Raw genomic sequence first — 15,748 nt, 5'->3', positions numbered from 1 at the left:
ATTCAATGCCATTGAGGGAGTCACTTGTCATGTAAAGTGGACATTTGCTGACAACTTGTCAGAGATCACCTCCTTATGATTAATGTTGAATTATGTTAAACAGGTTTTACTGGAGTTTCTGAAATAGTGTGGTCACACACACACCTTCAAATGTGAGAGATTACTTAGTAAGATACATGTAATTAAATTACTCTCCATACATACTTCTTGGACTGCTTACTGGTCTTTGACTACATAAAAGTTGATAATATTTGATGATATAGTGTGTGGTCTTCCTAGAAAGCCCTTTGTATTTTTCCTAACGTGTCGTCGCAAGATTTTTTTTCTCTATTTACTCTCTTCATTCTGTTTCCTACTCATAAGCTTTCATCATTTCTCTCTTTCTCTCACTTTTAATATATTTTCCTCCCTGTGTCTTCATCTCTTTCAGTCCCCCTTCTCTCCATCTGTCTCTCACCATTTTTCAAATGCTGTATGTGGGAACTTGTATGTTTTCCTGATCAATTTTCCTTTGCTGACATAGTTCTTTGAATTGAAATTTCTCTTACCCCTTTTCTCTTTATGTCTGAGATGAACGTTTGTTGTGTTGCATGCTTGGTGTCTAAATTCAACACTAATGGGACACACCTACCTCATTCTCCACTGTCTTTCTTGTGCTAGTGTTGGAACAGGAACTCACAGGCTTCACATCCTGTCCGCTTCCTCCTTCACTGTTGACACTACTTGGTCTTTTAAAAAAATCTTTTTGCATTGTAAAATAGTTTACAGAGGGGTTACAGTTACATGATTATATTTCCTATGGAGCATTGTTACCTGCTCCTTTGTTTTTCCTCTACCATTTCTTTCCTCCTAACCTCTGCAACCCCTCCCACCCTCCCTCACTCAAATGGTAAAGTTCGTTTTCAACCTAGTGTCTTTTTTTTGTTTTGGGGTCCAGCTGTGGGGCCTGAATTCTGGACCTGGGCATTGTCCCTCAGCTCTTTCCACTTGAGCCACAGCACCACTTCCAGCTTTTTTTCTTTTTGCTTATGTGGTGCTGAGGAATCGAACCCTGGGCCTCACGCATGCAAGGCAAGCGCTCTACCACTGATCCAACTTCCCAGCCCCCAACCTAGTGTCTTGTACATCTCATTGTTACAATGAGTCAGCCTGTATCCCTATTTAAGCATTTTGTTTTTTTCCGTCCTATCCCCAAATTAGAAAAGTGTATATACAAGATGCAAGGCACCGCAAAAACATACAGTGAAAACAGGGGTTATACCATGGGGGAAGAACATACCAAAGGAACAAAAAGTCACATAGTACATTAAAAACAATAGCAAGAAAGAGAAAAAACACTTGAGTTCCTGTCTTAGGGCTCATTTCACTTCATATCATCTGATATGGTCATATGTACATAGCTTTTGACCATTTCTGCTTGTCCTAGACATGTACTAGTTATTTCAAATAAGGGAGATCATGGGACCTATGTTTCTTTGGGCCTGGCTTACTTCACTTATTACACATTTCTCCAAGTCTTAACATTTCCTAATAAATGGGGTGATGCCATTATTTCTGATGGAGGCATAGAAAAGCATTGTGTGTGTGTGTGTGTGTGTGTGTGTGTGTCTATACACATATATGTATAAATACATATTATGTATATATGGATATATATATCATATTTTCTTGATTCACTCATCTACTGAGGGGCATCAAGGTTGGTTCCATATCTTAGCTATGGTAAATAAAGCTGCAATAAACATAGGTGTGCTGGTAGCTTTAGTATACCCTAGTTTGTGATCTTTGGGTAAATACCCTAAAGTGTGATTGCTGGGTCAAAGGGGAGCAACTATGTGGAGTCTTTTGAGGAACCTCCATACTACTTTCCAAAGTGATTGAACAAGTTTACACTCCCACCAACAATGCAGTAGGGTTCCCTTTTCTGTTCGCATCCCCTCCAGCATCTGTTGTTATTCGTGTTCTTGATTATAGCCATTCTATCTGGGGTGAGGTGGAATTTCAAGGTTGCCTTAATCTGCATTTCTTTTTGGCTAGAGAAGTTGAGACTTTTTTTTTATTTTTGTGTTTTTTTTAGAATGAAATTGCTCCATTTGTTAGGAAATGGAAAGTCTTGGAAAAAAATATACTAAGAGAAGTAAGAAAGGCCAAAAGAAACATAGGTCCCATGGTTTCCCTTATTTGCAATAACTTGTATATGTCTGAAACAAGCAGAAACGGTCAGATAAGTTGAGTTTAGGCAAAAATGAACCCCATTAAGGATTCAAATGTATTTTCTTTCCTGTAATTGTTTCTAACATATTTATAAGTTGAGCCTTTTATTAAATATGTCTTTTGGCCATTCTTATTTCCTCTTCAGATTAGATTCTTGTTAAGTCTTTACCCCACTTATTTATTGGGCAGTTGTTTCTCTGAGGATTTGTTGTTGGGGATTTAATTTCTTGAGTTCTAAGTATATTTTAGATATGAGACCCATGTTCATTTTATGCCTAGTGAAGATCTTCTGCCAATCTGTGGGTTTTGTATTGATCTTGTTAGCAATGTCCTTTGCCATGCAGAAGCTCTGCGGTTTCATGCAATCCCATTTGTCCAACCTTTCTTTGATTTGTTGTGTTTCTGGGTCTCTATTAAGAAAATTTTGGCTGGTGCCAAGTACCACTAGAGTTTCTCCTATTCTTTTCTGTAATGTTTTTTAGGGTGTTTGCTTTGAAAGTGAGGTTTTTGATCGTTATGGAATTGATTCTGGTGCAGGGTTATATATACAGATCTAGCTTTAGTTTTCTACAGGTAATGAACCAACTTTGCCACCACCATTTACTGACGAAGTTGTCTTTCCTCCATTCTATTTTTGAGCTCCCTTCTCAAAGGTTAGGTGGATATAGGTCTGTGTGTACATTTCTGGGACTTCAGTCCTATTCCATTGGTCCTCAATTTGTTCTTGTGCAATTACCAATCTGTTTTGATTACTATGGCTTTGTAGTACAGTTTGAAATTTGGTAGTGATATTCTACCAGCATTGTTCTTTCTGGTATGGATCGTTTTTGCTATCTGGGGTCTTTTATTGTTCCATATACATTTCTGGCTTGTTTTTAATATTTCAATGAAGAACTCGGACTATTGATAAGTATTGCATTGAATTTGTAGATAGCCTTTGGAAGTATTGTCATTTTCACAATGTTGATCTTCCCATTCCGGGAGCATGGTAGGTTTTTCCAGTTCCTATGTTGTGCTTTAATTTCTTTTTTGGCACTATCTCTTGAGCCACACCTCCTCCAATATGTTGATTATCTGCTTAATTTGAGTTGTCTACCCAGTTTTCTGGCTTCCAGCCTCCTTAATAGCTAGGGTAGGATAAGCATCTTGAACCAGAAGCACTTGTTTTGTTTTTACTTACTTCAATATTTATCATTAATAATTAAAGTTAGATGATTGTTAACAGCATATTTAAAATTAATATTCAACCTAAGCTCCAGTATTTCATGTTTCAATTAAGTGATCTACTTTATTTCTAATAATTGTAGCTGTTTTTCTAACTGTGCTACATTTTCTTCACTAACTTTATGCTCACACAACTCCATGAAGAAATTGTTTCAAATTTAATTGATCTATTGTTATCGTGGTGATGTATAGAGTGACTACCATTTCTTGGGCCAGGTATTGAATATATTTCCTTTCATGCTGTGTCTTCCATACCCTCACTCTCTCCCAATGTTTCCCTGCCATCTTGACTCATGATTTGTATAGCTTACTTTCATCAGAGCCTAATGACCTCCACAGATGCGCTTTTTACCCCATTTCCTTCTAGTTCTCTGGCTTCCCCCACTCTCCAGAAGAGATCCATGTGAATACACCTTATCTATTGAAACTTTTTTTTGCCAAACCTGGGGCTTGAATTTGGAGCCTGTCCTGGGCACCATTCCTGATCTTGATTTGCTCAAGTCTACAACTCTACCACCTGAGCCACAGTGCCATTTCCTAATTTTTCTATTTATGTAGTGCTGAGGAATGGAACCTAGAGCTTCATGCATGGCAGGCAAGTACTCTAACACTTAGCTATATTCCCAGCCCCAAACTATGTGTTTTTATTTCAAAGGTGAAGTAAGAAAGAGGCTATATTTAATATTCTATAAATCACAATGATGGAATACATTTCTTTGAGATCCATTGTAATTTCCCTGTGTTTATTTCACTCATAGAATACTATAAATATATCTTTTAATTTTCATGTATTTATAACATAACTTTAATTTTTCATATTGTTTTCTACACCATTTGTCTTCCGATTTGCTATTAATATTGGAATATGTGTCTTGATAAATGCAACACCATAGTATTTTTTTTTAAGTTTAAGATAATGGCATCCATGTGTGTGTTCGTGCTGATTTTTTGTCTGGTTGTTATATCAGTTAGTAAGAGGAGTATTAGTTCTACAATAGTAATGGTAGATTAAAGTATTAAAACTGCATGGTCTTTTAAACATGTCTTTGTACCTTTGCTTTTCAGCATACATTTTTACTATCATAATGTATAATCTGTCTGTCATTATCAATGATCTATATCTGTGGTCATATATTTTGGGCTGATGCTTATTTCCTACATATTATCACAATTTGTATTTTTCATCATTAACTTTTGCTCATGGTATCTTTGTATATTTTTTTTAATTTTTATTTCTCTCTAGTCCATGACTTTGGATTGCTCATTAAGTTTTCTTTCTTCTGTTCATGTCAGACAGTGCCTTATATATTTACTATATTTTACAATATAAATATGGTCTTATTTTGATGGATATCTTGCTATTTAATATCTGTTTGTCTCATCTGATATTTATTTCTTATTTTGCTTCTATGTAACCTGCACACACCTCAACTTCACTGTAAATCACCTCTCATATAAGCTGCAGGCATTCTCCTGTACACTGTGAATTACCTCTGATACCAATTACAAATTAAATCTGATGTAAATAGTTGTTATACTCCATTGTTCATAGGATAAAAATAAGACTACATGCTTAATACAGGTGCCCTACTTTTTCAAAGGTTTGTTTCTATGTTCCATTGAATTTGTGCAACTCAAAATATGCAAGGACTGCAAGATTTTTTAAAAACAGTCTTATTAATATTCTTCATACAGAAATAAGCAGACATTTCATGTAAAGAACAAAGGCCATTCTCAGGCTGAAGCATAGAGCTTCAGCAGAAGTAAAATGTGCAGGAAAATTGTTATACTGTAGAACTGCAAGAAAAAGAACTTTCTACCCTGTGGGATTCTTTGTTAGGAACACAAAGGAAATTAACTTGCTGGATGCATTTTTACTACGAACATTAATCTTTACAATAATATCATAGTAGTAGCATATAGCATAATATAGTTACTTTTCAATGGAATTCAATGAAATTTATAACCTATGTATAACCTTTCTATTTTCCTTTTAAATTTTTGTAGAAATAATTCTTTGAACTCAGACCCCCATATTTGCGAGGCAAGTACAAAATTAATTGATCCATATGCAGGATTCACAAACTTTGTTTTTAAAACACCTATGTGTTTGTATATTGAATTTGCATTCCTTATGAATTATGAATATGGTACTATAAGTTTTCTTTTCACAAGAGAAATTACATACATTTTCTATACATTCTTTTACCTACACATGTACCATTCCTTTAACTACACATTTACCTTTTTAATAATCTTCTCCTCTGTGTAGATCTATGTTAGCAATATTTATTTTTCTCTTGATGCACAATAATTTTTTTTTTCTCTCCGGTTTTCAGGCCTGATCTCTGGCCCTGGGCCCTATCCATCAGCTCTTCAGCTCAAGGCTAGGGCTCTCCCACTTGAGCCACAGCGCCACTTCTGCCTCTTTTCTTTTTTGCTCATGTGGTGCTGAGGAATCAAACCCTGGGCCTCAGGCATGCAAGGCAAGCGCTCTACCGCTGAGCCAGTCACCTTCCCAGCCCCGCAGAATAATTTTTATAGCACTTAAAATGAAGATGTGTTAATAATGCATTATCTTTCCCTAGGAATACCTTCAATCTATATTGTAAGAAGAGGCCCTTTGCCCCATGGATTGTGTATTGAAGTCTATTTTCTTTAAACATTTTATAGATATATTTCTTTTTGTGTGTTAGTCATCATTCACCTCTGATATTGTCAAGAATGACTGTATTCCTTTTAGACACTGTACAACAAATTAGTGCTGTATTTTATTCTAATTCTTAAAACTACTATATTTTTTACATCATGTCCCAATTCATAGTTTTATTCTCTATCCTTCTTGTGGTGGTCATAGTTCACATTTTTGGGGATCATCTTGAGCATTCCTTAAGCCTCTATCCATTTACATCCATCCTTCAATTAAGGCCTATTAAAATGCAAAGCTGATTAAGAAACATTTTATGGTAATAAGTAAGTATTTGGTGTGGTAGGAAGTAGTCAGTGTTCACAAACGTTCTTGCTGGCAGTTCATTTTTATATATGAAGAAACAAATGGCTATTTATGACCATACTTTTATATCTAGAAATTTAATAACAAAAATAGTTAACATCGGATGTTTTATTGTGAGAACTAAGTCAAATCTTATGAGAGCCAAATCATTCATTTACTATTTTTTGAGTAATTTACTCCTTTTAACATTTACCTGGATGCTGTGCTTTTCATAGATCTACTAATGTGTTATGTATTGCATATGATGTAATGGCCATGTTGTGACTGTTTATGAGAGCACTATTTAATAGAAACTCTAAATAGTATTGTCAGTGAGGCAGAATATGAAAATGCCGAAAACACATTTATTTACTTCATTGTTACCCAGATATATAGTAAATATTACCAAAATAAGCTAAACACACACTTTCAGACTCCTACTTATACTTATTGTTGTCTTGCTAGGTTATTAGCTTCTTAGAACTGTTTTCTTGTCTTTATTGCTGGAACCAGAAATGGGTTCTAATGTATTAGAAAAACTTTGTATGTGTAATTACCAAGTTACTATGGAGGCAAATATTTCTACTTTGATTATATATTCTCTCATTTTATAAATAACACAGAAAGTTCCAACCACATTCTGTAATACAAAAGCATACATGTAGAAGAATGAAATTCTAGTTTTGGTGTTCTCAGGACTCAGGGATTGATGGACTGTGCCCTTACAGAAGCTGGTGTCATTTGATGATGTGGCTGTGGAATTCAGCTGGGAGGAGTGGCAGGCATTGGATATTTCTCAGAGGACCCTGTATAGAGAGGTGATGCTGGAAACCTATAGCATGCTGGTGTCCTTAGGTGAGCCAAAAATATCACATTAACTTGAAAAGTTAAGTGGGGCTTGACCTCTGGGCATTGGTACAGTGCCTCAGCTCTTCGGTTCAAGGTGAGCACTCTATCACTTGAGCAACAGCGCCTCTTCAAGCTTTCTGGTGGTTCAATTGGAGATAAGTATCTCACAGCTTTCCTATTAGGGCTGGCTTTGTATGGCAATCCTCAGATCTCAGCCTACTGAGTAACTAGGATTACAGGTGTGAACCACTGGTGGGCGGAAAATGATTTGTTTTTAGTAGATATGTGAATATTTATAGAACTTTCAATGCTATTTGGATGTAAGTTTCCAGTCTGTGGGAAGTGTCATTTGTTTCAAATGAAGGTAGATTATATACAGGTAGATTATATAAATTCTGAGGCAATTTTATTTTCATTGTTCAAGAATCCAAATCAGCAGTTTGACAAAAGTTCCAAACTGTCTTCCCTAAAGAGAAGACTGTATTCCCAAACTTGAAGTGATTATTGTGGGTAGATATACAATCTAGAAAACACATACATACATACATACATACCTATTTATCATTATTGGAAGTAAGAACTGGAAATCACTAGATTAGAGGGAGTATTTATAATCCAAACCTAGTACTAGATGCAGTGGTTCATGCCTGTAATTCTTAGGAGTCTGAAATCTGAGGCTTTCAGTTTGAAGCAAAAAATGCCAGTGAAGTCTCCATGAGACTCTTATCTCAAGATAACCACTCTTACACTGGAAGTGGAGCTAGGACTCAAACTAATAGAATGCTAACCTTGAGAAAAAGAATTGCATTCAAGTCACACAACCTGCAAAATTAATTCAAACCTCGGGGAGATTCAACCATGGAGACAGTGAGAAATGAAAGAAAATTGGGGAGCAACCTTGTTAACAGGATATCTGAAATCTTAGAACAATTGTGACACAGCATGAGCAATAGGTCTTCACTCTTATTAACAGGGCACACTGGTCCTAAACCTCAATTGATTGTCAAGCTGGAGCAAGATGAAGAGCCATATATGAGAGAAGCCTCAGACAAGAATTTCTCAGGTGAGTTAAAGCATCTTGCATAGTGATCATGGATCCAGAACCAAATTGGTAAATTCGTCTTGCTATGTACTGACCAATAATATTCCTAATTCCCTTGAGTCCCATGTGTAGCAGAGAACTAGGTGATCTTTGTGTTAGACTTGTGAATCAAAAATGCATGTAGATGCACACTGAACTGTGTAGGGCAGTAAAGGTAAAGTTAGCAATTCTTTCTCTTTGTGGAAATTATTTTGAAAAAACAAAATTAGAAATGTGAAAAGTGAGATTTACTTTTCTTTGAAACTAGGACTAGGCAGGTATAGCAAATGACTATGCCAAGGCTGCTATCCTCTGATTAAGATAAGGAGGGTAGAGGCCAGTATACAGAACCCAAGCTTTCAGTCTAGAGAGAATGATTAACTAGGTCGTGATCTGATGTGGCTTTAGTTCATGAGTCTGAGGGTTTAAAAGTCACATGAGATTCTGTCTAAGGTGGAGGGAAACAAATTTTAAAATTTCTAAAGATACTTAATTCACAGTGAGAACTTATAACTGAAGAAATGTGGTTATAAAACTTTATTCTCAGGTGTAAGCAAAGGTTTGTATAAAAAAGGTACAATCTCCAAAGTTAGAAAATACTGTTCTCCTAATGTTTGAGAAGTAAAGTAGCACAATATGTAAATTATTTTAAGAAAGTAAAACAATACAAAGCATCTATTCCCCTAAGATCAAACAAAACAATTTTTGGGAAAAAATGAAGAATGCTACATATTAAATTATACAGGTGAAAAAGCTAGCAGTAAATAGTTTAGTAATTTGTATAAATAATTCCTCTGACATAAAAAAGAAGAAAAACCTGAAATACAGAAAAACATTTTCCATCATAAACTGTCAGTGTTACTCTTTTTTGTTGTTGTGAAAACAGTTTACAGAGGGGTTACAATTACATGGGCAAGGTAATGAGTACATTTCTTACCAAGCATTGTAGCCTCCTCCTTTGTTTTCCGTTACCATCCCCTCCCATCATTCCCCTCCAGCCCCCCGCCCCAGCCAAAGTTGGGAAGTTCATTTTTTGACATAACATCTTGTACATCTCATTGTTGCAATGGGTCCACCTTCCCTCCACAAATTATACCTACATCAAACAAAGTAAAAACAGGGGTTATACCATAGGGGAGGGATATATAAAGCAATAAAGAAATATCATATATATATATATATATATATATGTTAGATACAATATCAATAAATAAAAACATATGAGTCCTTATCTTGGGGTTCATTTTGCCTAACATCAATTTATTGACCGTTTCTGCTTGTCTCAGATATATACTAGTTATTGCAAATAAGCAGAACCATGGGACCTGTTTCTTTGGGCTTGGCATCCTTCACTCAATATAATTTTTCCAAGTCTTTCCATTTCCTAACAAATGGAGCCATATCATTCTTTTTGATGAATGCATGGAATTCCATTATGTATATATACCACATTTTCTTGATCCATTCATCTACTGAGGGGCATTTGTGTTTGTTCCTTATCTTACCTATGGTAAACAATGCTGCAATAAACATAGTTGTGCTGGTACCCTTAGTATGGTCTTGTTTGTGATCATTTGGGTAAATGCCCAGAAATGGGATTGCTGAGTCATAAGGGAGCTCTATGTGAAGTCTGTTGAGGAGCCTCCATTCTGTTTTCCAAAGTGGTTGTACAAGTTTACACTCCCAACAACAATGCAGTAGTGTTCCCTTCTGTACATATCCCCTCCAGCATCTGTTGTTATTAGAGTTCTTGATTATAGTAGCTCAGTGGTAGTGTGCTTGCCTTGCATGCATAAGGCTCTGGGTTCGATTCTTCAGCACCATATAAGCAGATAAAACTGGGAGTCGTGCTGTGGCTCAAATGATAGAGAGCTAGCATTGAGCTGAAGAGCTGAAGGACAACACCAGGCCTGGAGTTCATGCCCCATGACAAAAAAACGGTGTAAGGAAGAGTATTACTTTCTTAATCAATACATTGTGGTAAAAGAAATTTATTTCTCATAAATCATTTCCTATATTAATATTTCAAAATTTGTAACAGTTAAGATGGGGAAAATGTCTTTACCTTTATTTTAAGGAGTATTTGGATCTTATTTATGTTTTTTTTCTTCTTTATATGACTCATTTTAGATATTCAAAAAATGGAGCATGTGATTAAGACTTACCAGGAAGGTCCAGATGAATGTCTGCGTGACATAGCTGTCACAAATATTAACACAATAGAGCAAAGAGTGAGATTAGTGACAACTTCTAACTTGACCTCAAAACAGAAGCCAGATCTGAATAGGAATGATGAGAACTCCTTAAGGATGACGACGGACGAGTTCATTCAGTGTCAGAACATGCTCCACTACAGTGAGCCTGGTAAGATGCCGGCTGCATATATGCCTGGTGTTTCTCCTGTAGTTAATCAATCGCTTCGATACTCAGAGGCTTTTAGTCAAAATGATGATGGTCCATATTTTGAATATGGAGGAGAGAAGGTATTAAATTCAGAGATGATATTCTTTCCACATAATTGGGTTTGCATCAGAGATCCCGCCTCTAACCATAACGAATATAGAGAAGAATATGATAAGTCTGCTCTTCTTGCCCAAGAACTTTGTCAGGGAGGGAGGTTTCCAGTCACTATGCATCAGAAAAGAGACACAGGAGAGAATCCTTATACAAGTAGTGAATGTGAGAAATCATTCAGTAAGGATTTACACCTTACAAAACCTGAGAGGAAATATCCAGAGAATCCTGATGAGTGTAAGCAATGTACAAAATCTATCTCTAAGAATTCAGAACTAAGTTCTGATCAACCTAAAACAACACCAGAAGAGAAACCCTATGAATACGAAGAATGTAGGAAATTTTCCACCCAAAAGTCAGGTCTCAGAAGGCATCAGAGAACTGACAAAGAACAAAAGTTTGAGGAATGCAACAAATGTGGAAAATCATTTAGAATGAAGTCATACATCACTTTGCATCAGACAATACACACAGGAGAGAAATCTTATGAATGGGACAAATGTGGAAAGTATTTCAGACAGAAGTCAGACTTTACTGTTCCTCAGAGAACTCATACAGGAGAGAAACCTTATGAATGTAATGTGTGTGAAAAGTCTTTCACCCAGAAGTCAGACCTTATTGTTCATCAGAGAACACACACGGAAGAGAAACCTTATGAATGTAACAAATGTGGAAAGTATTTCAGACAGAAGTTTCACCTTATTGTCCATCAGAAAACACACACAGGAGAGAAACCTTATGAATGTAAGGTGTGTGAAAAGTCTTTCACCGGTAAGTCTGACCTTACTGTTCATCAGAGAACTCATACAGGAGAGAAACCTTATGAATGTAATGTGTGTGAAAAGTCTTTCACCCGTAAGTCACACCTTACTGTTCATCAGAGAACACACACAGGAGAGAAACCTTATGAATGTAACAAATGTGGAAAGTATTTCAGACAGAAGTTTCACCTTATTGTCCATCAGAGAACACACACAGGAGAGAAACCTTATGAATGTAATGTATGTGAAAAGTCTTTCACCGGTAAGTCTGACCTTACTGTTCATCAGAGAACACACACAGGAGAGAAACCTTATGAATGTAACAAATGTGGAAAGTATTTCAGATTAAAATCACACCTTACTGTCCATCAGAGAACACACACAGGAGAGAAACCTTATGAATGTAATGTGTGTGAAAAGTCTTTCACCCATAAGTCACCCCTTAGTGTTCATCAGAGAACACACACGAGAGAGAAATCTTATGAATGTAACAGATGTGGAAAGTATTTCATATTAAAATCACACCTTACTGTCCATCAGAGAAAACATACAGGGGAGAAACCTTATGAATGTAATGTGTGTGAAAAGTCTTTCACCCAAAAGTCACACCTTAGTGTTCATCAGAGAACACACACGGGAGAGAAACCTTATGAATGTAACAAATGTGGAAACTATTTCAGACAGAAGTTTCACCTTATTGTCCATCAGAGAACACACACAGGAGAGAAACCTTATGAATGTAATGTGTGTGAAAAGTCTTTCACCCGTAAGTCACACCTTACTGTTCATCAGATAACTCATACAGGAGAGAAACCTTATGAATGTAATGTGTGTGAAAAGTCTTTCACCCGTAAGTCAGACCTTACTGTTCATCAGAGAACACACACAGGAGAGAAACCTTATGAATGTAACAAATGTGGAAAGTATTTCAGACAGAAGTTTCACCTTATTGTCCATCAGAGAACACACACAGGAGAGAAACCTTATGAATGTAATGTGTGTGAAAAGTCTTTCACCCGTAAGTCAGACCTTACAGTCCATGAGAGAACACACACAGGAGAGAAACCTTATGAATGTAACAAATGTGGAAAGTATTTCAGATTTAAATCAGACCTTACTGTCCATCAGAGAAAACATACAGGGGAGAAACCTTATGAATGTAAGGTGTGTCAAAAATCTTTCACCCATAAGTCAGACCTTACTGTTCATCAGAGAACACACACAGGAGAGAAACCTTATGAATGTAACAAATGTGGAAAGTCCTTCATCTGGAGTTCATCCCTCAGGAAGCATAAGAGAATCCACACACATGAGAAATCTTAGGAATGTGATAACTATGGAAAGTCTCACCTGGATGAAAAATAAGTTTGCATGATAGAACCAAAACCGGATAGAAGCCTTGTGAATGTAGCAAATGTGGAGCCTTTTAGCCAGAAGGCATGCCTCATGGTTCCAAATTGAATGCACACAGGAGAAAAATCTTATGAATGAAAAAAAATGTGGAAAGTTTTTGAGAAGTCATAGTTAAATTTTCATCAGAAAACACACAGGAGAAAAACATTATGAATGAAACAAGTATCAAAAAAGTCCTTCACTTAGTAATCATGCATGGATGAGTGTTTATAGAGCACAGACAAGAAAGACAAGGTATGAATAATACCAATGTAGAAAATACCACTTCGACAGCATAGCACAGTGTTCAGCAGAGAACTGAATCACATAGGAGCAAAGAAAATTAACAGGTCTAACAAATATGCAATTTTTAATAGAAGTCAGTCCTCAGTACATCCAAGAACATAATAAGGAGAGAAAATGTGAGTATAATAAATGTAGACAAATATTTAGCCAGAAGTTTCACAGGTTTCTCTACATATTTCAGAGACCTAGAGACAAGACAGAATGTCGAGTGAACATTAGAGGACATCTTTCAACCAGAAATGAACCTTCAGCCAGCATTAGAGCACTCACACAAAAAATGAAACCCAACATAGGGAAACCTTTGGCAGAAACCTCTGTAAATTATAGAGAAATCCTTCATGGTAGAATTAAGCTAGGTGTAAGGGAAAACCACTCACTGAACCAACATTTCTCATCCTCTCATTGTGTAGAGTAGGGATGATTCCCCTTCATGTTATTCAGGGGTTGGATTTCCAGGCTTGACAAAGAATTAAGATAGTGAAATTGTTGACTTGTGTCTTTTATATTGAGGAATGGATGGTCAAGAAATTTAATAAACACTTTTCAGAAATAGGAGCTCTGGACCTTTGAGATTGAACTCAAATCATCCATAGTGGTTTGGTAGTGATAGATGGGGAAGGACTATCATGCTTTATTCCAAGGACATGAGAGCATCAATTTCTCCACTGCTCCCCAAAAGTCTTCCACTATATGTGTGGTCTATGTATGCATTATAACACTATTACTATTCCAATTCATTTTTTTAATGGAAGGTCTGGTAGAAGATAATACTCCTTGTTTATTACAAAATGTGCACAAGAATAAAATCTGTCTCATCATCTTTCATCCCCAAGTTCATGAAACATTCAGAAAACCTGAAAGAATACATTTTCTTTGTGTGTGGGTACTAGTCTTGTAGATTGAACTCAAAGCCTAGCCACTATCCTTAACTACTTTTTCTCAAGGCTAAATTCTAGCACTAGAATCACAGTTCCATTTCTAGTTTCTTTGGTGGAAAAATGAAGACATGATTCTTAAGCATTTGGGTTTGGATGAGTAATGCCAAAATGATTTTACTACATGCTGTTTTCTATTTAGTACTGATGAGTCTGTTGTAAATTTTTTACTTGTACACCATGCTATTGTTCTTCTGAGTAATAAAACACTAGTGTGGATATTGTGGAGAGTCTGTGTTTTCTCACTGTTATGGAGGGTGAAAGTGAATTTCTCAAGAGGAGAATATTGCTTTTTCAAGTTACAAATTTCTAGTTCTACAACAAATTATAAGTTATGGTTTTGCTAAATTTAATTCTGTAGCAATTTAAAAAAACTAGACTTTGGAAAAAATGATGGACAAAAGCTAGCTAGAATACTTACAGATATCCATGCGATTATAGAGATAAGCAGAAAGAGGTAGGACTGTGCTAGATATTTGGCAGGGTAAAATACAGGTGAAGATGATTCTTGTGGGCTGCCTTGTGTCACATGACAGGGGTGCCTGGGTGGAAGGAATTGGTCCAAGTGCTCTGAGGGAAGCCCAGTGAAGAGGGGGAGGGCATGAAGGTGGCTTTCACAATAAATTTCCTTGGATGTTTTTTGGGGTCCTATAAACTTCCCCCCCCTTACCTGACCAGGATAGGGGTCATTACATCATGCTATATATCTGTTCATGTCTTGACTCCTGTTTACTAAAAAGTTTCTTCTTGTTGGCAGGTTTTTGTTTTGCACTGACTATGTGGTTCTACCATGATTAGGCAAAGTATTACTGCTAAAATTCCAAAAACTTTAAATGGTCAATTTTAGCATTTAAGTGTGCTCTATAATCTGTGCACAAACATCTCTGTCTATATGTAAAATATGTAAATAGTAATGGTTCCAATGTTACCAAGTATTCTGCTTGCTAATAATCTTTGTCAGTGGAAGGTGTCTTTTAATCTGAATTGCTTTGTGACCTGACTATAAGGCAAATTAAAAAAAAAAACAACAGGCAGTTTTAAAAGGCCATGGGAAAGGAGTTAGAAAAGATGGTTTCCTTTCCAAAGTCAATGAAATTGGTAATTAAGTTGGCTGTGATTTATGTTATTTCTTATGTCTATCTATGTTAAGATTAAATATTGTACCTCTGACCATGACTGGTAAACTAAGGCTGAGGTTTTAATTCTCTGTTTCCTCCCCTGTGCACTGATCAACTCCCTTTATAATCAAGGGACCACAGTGCGTCAAGATGCAGTTTGCTCCTATGCATGGGAAATACCCACGTAATAGAACAAAGCAGCTGCCTAAACCAGTGACACCAGCCTGCAAAAGCCAGTGTGGTCTTTCACCAGTGGTCTTTAACCAGTGCATATAGAATTTTGCAGGTAACCAGCAAGAGATGCGACAGTCCATATACACTGGGAGATGCCACATCCTTGCCTAGACTCCACCCTTGCTGAA

At 36.4% G+C, this 15,748-nt stretch overlaps 1 protein-coding gene across 1 annotated transcript in view; it reads left to right on the top strand.

Moving 5' to 3' along the window:
- Nucleotides 1-7,143: 7,143 nt before the first annotated feature.
- Nucleotides 7,144-15,748, top strand: part of LOC138813108 (zinc finger protein 850-like) — a gene marked incomplete at its 5' end in the record, with an annotated part of 163,745 nt that continues 155,140 nt past the window's right edge. The window contains 4 exon segments of the mRNA XM_070001328.1: nt 7,144-7,285; nt 10,491-10,724; nt 10,767-10,843; nt 11,084-12,956. Of these exon segments, the coding sequence (XP_069857429.1) occupies nt 7,144-7,285; nt 10,491-10,724; nt 10,767-10,843; nt 11,084-12,956 (2,326 nt within the window).

Source organism: Dipodomys merriami, unplaced genomic scaffold (genome assembly GCF_024711535.1).
Source record: "Dipodomys merriami isolate MVZ:Mamm:240054 unplaced genomic scaffold, mDipMer1.0.p SCAF_587, whole genome shotgun sequence".
Classification (NCBI taxonomy): domain Eukaryota; kingdom Metazoa; phylum Chordata; class Mammalia; order Rodentia; family Heteromyidae; genus Dipodomys; species Dipodomys merriami.
The sequence above is the reverse complement of the archived record's forward strand: the minus strand, read 5'-3'. Positions and strand labels throughout refer to the sequence as shown.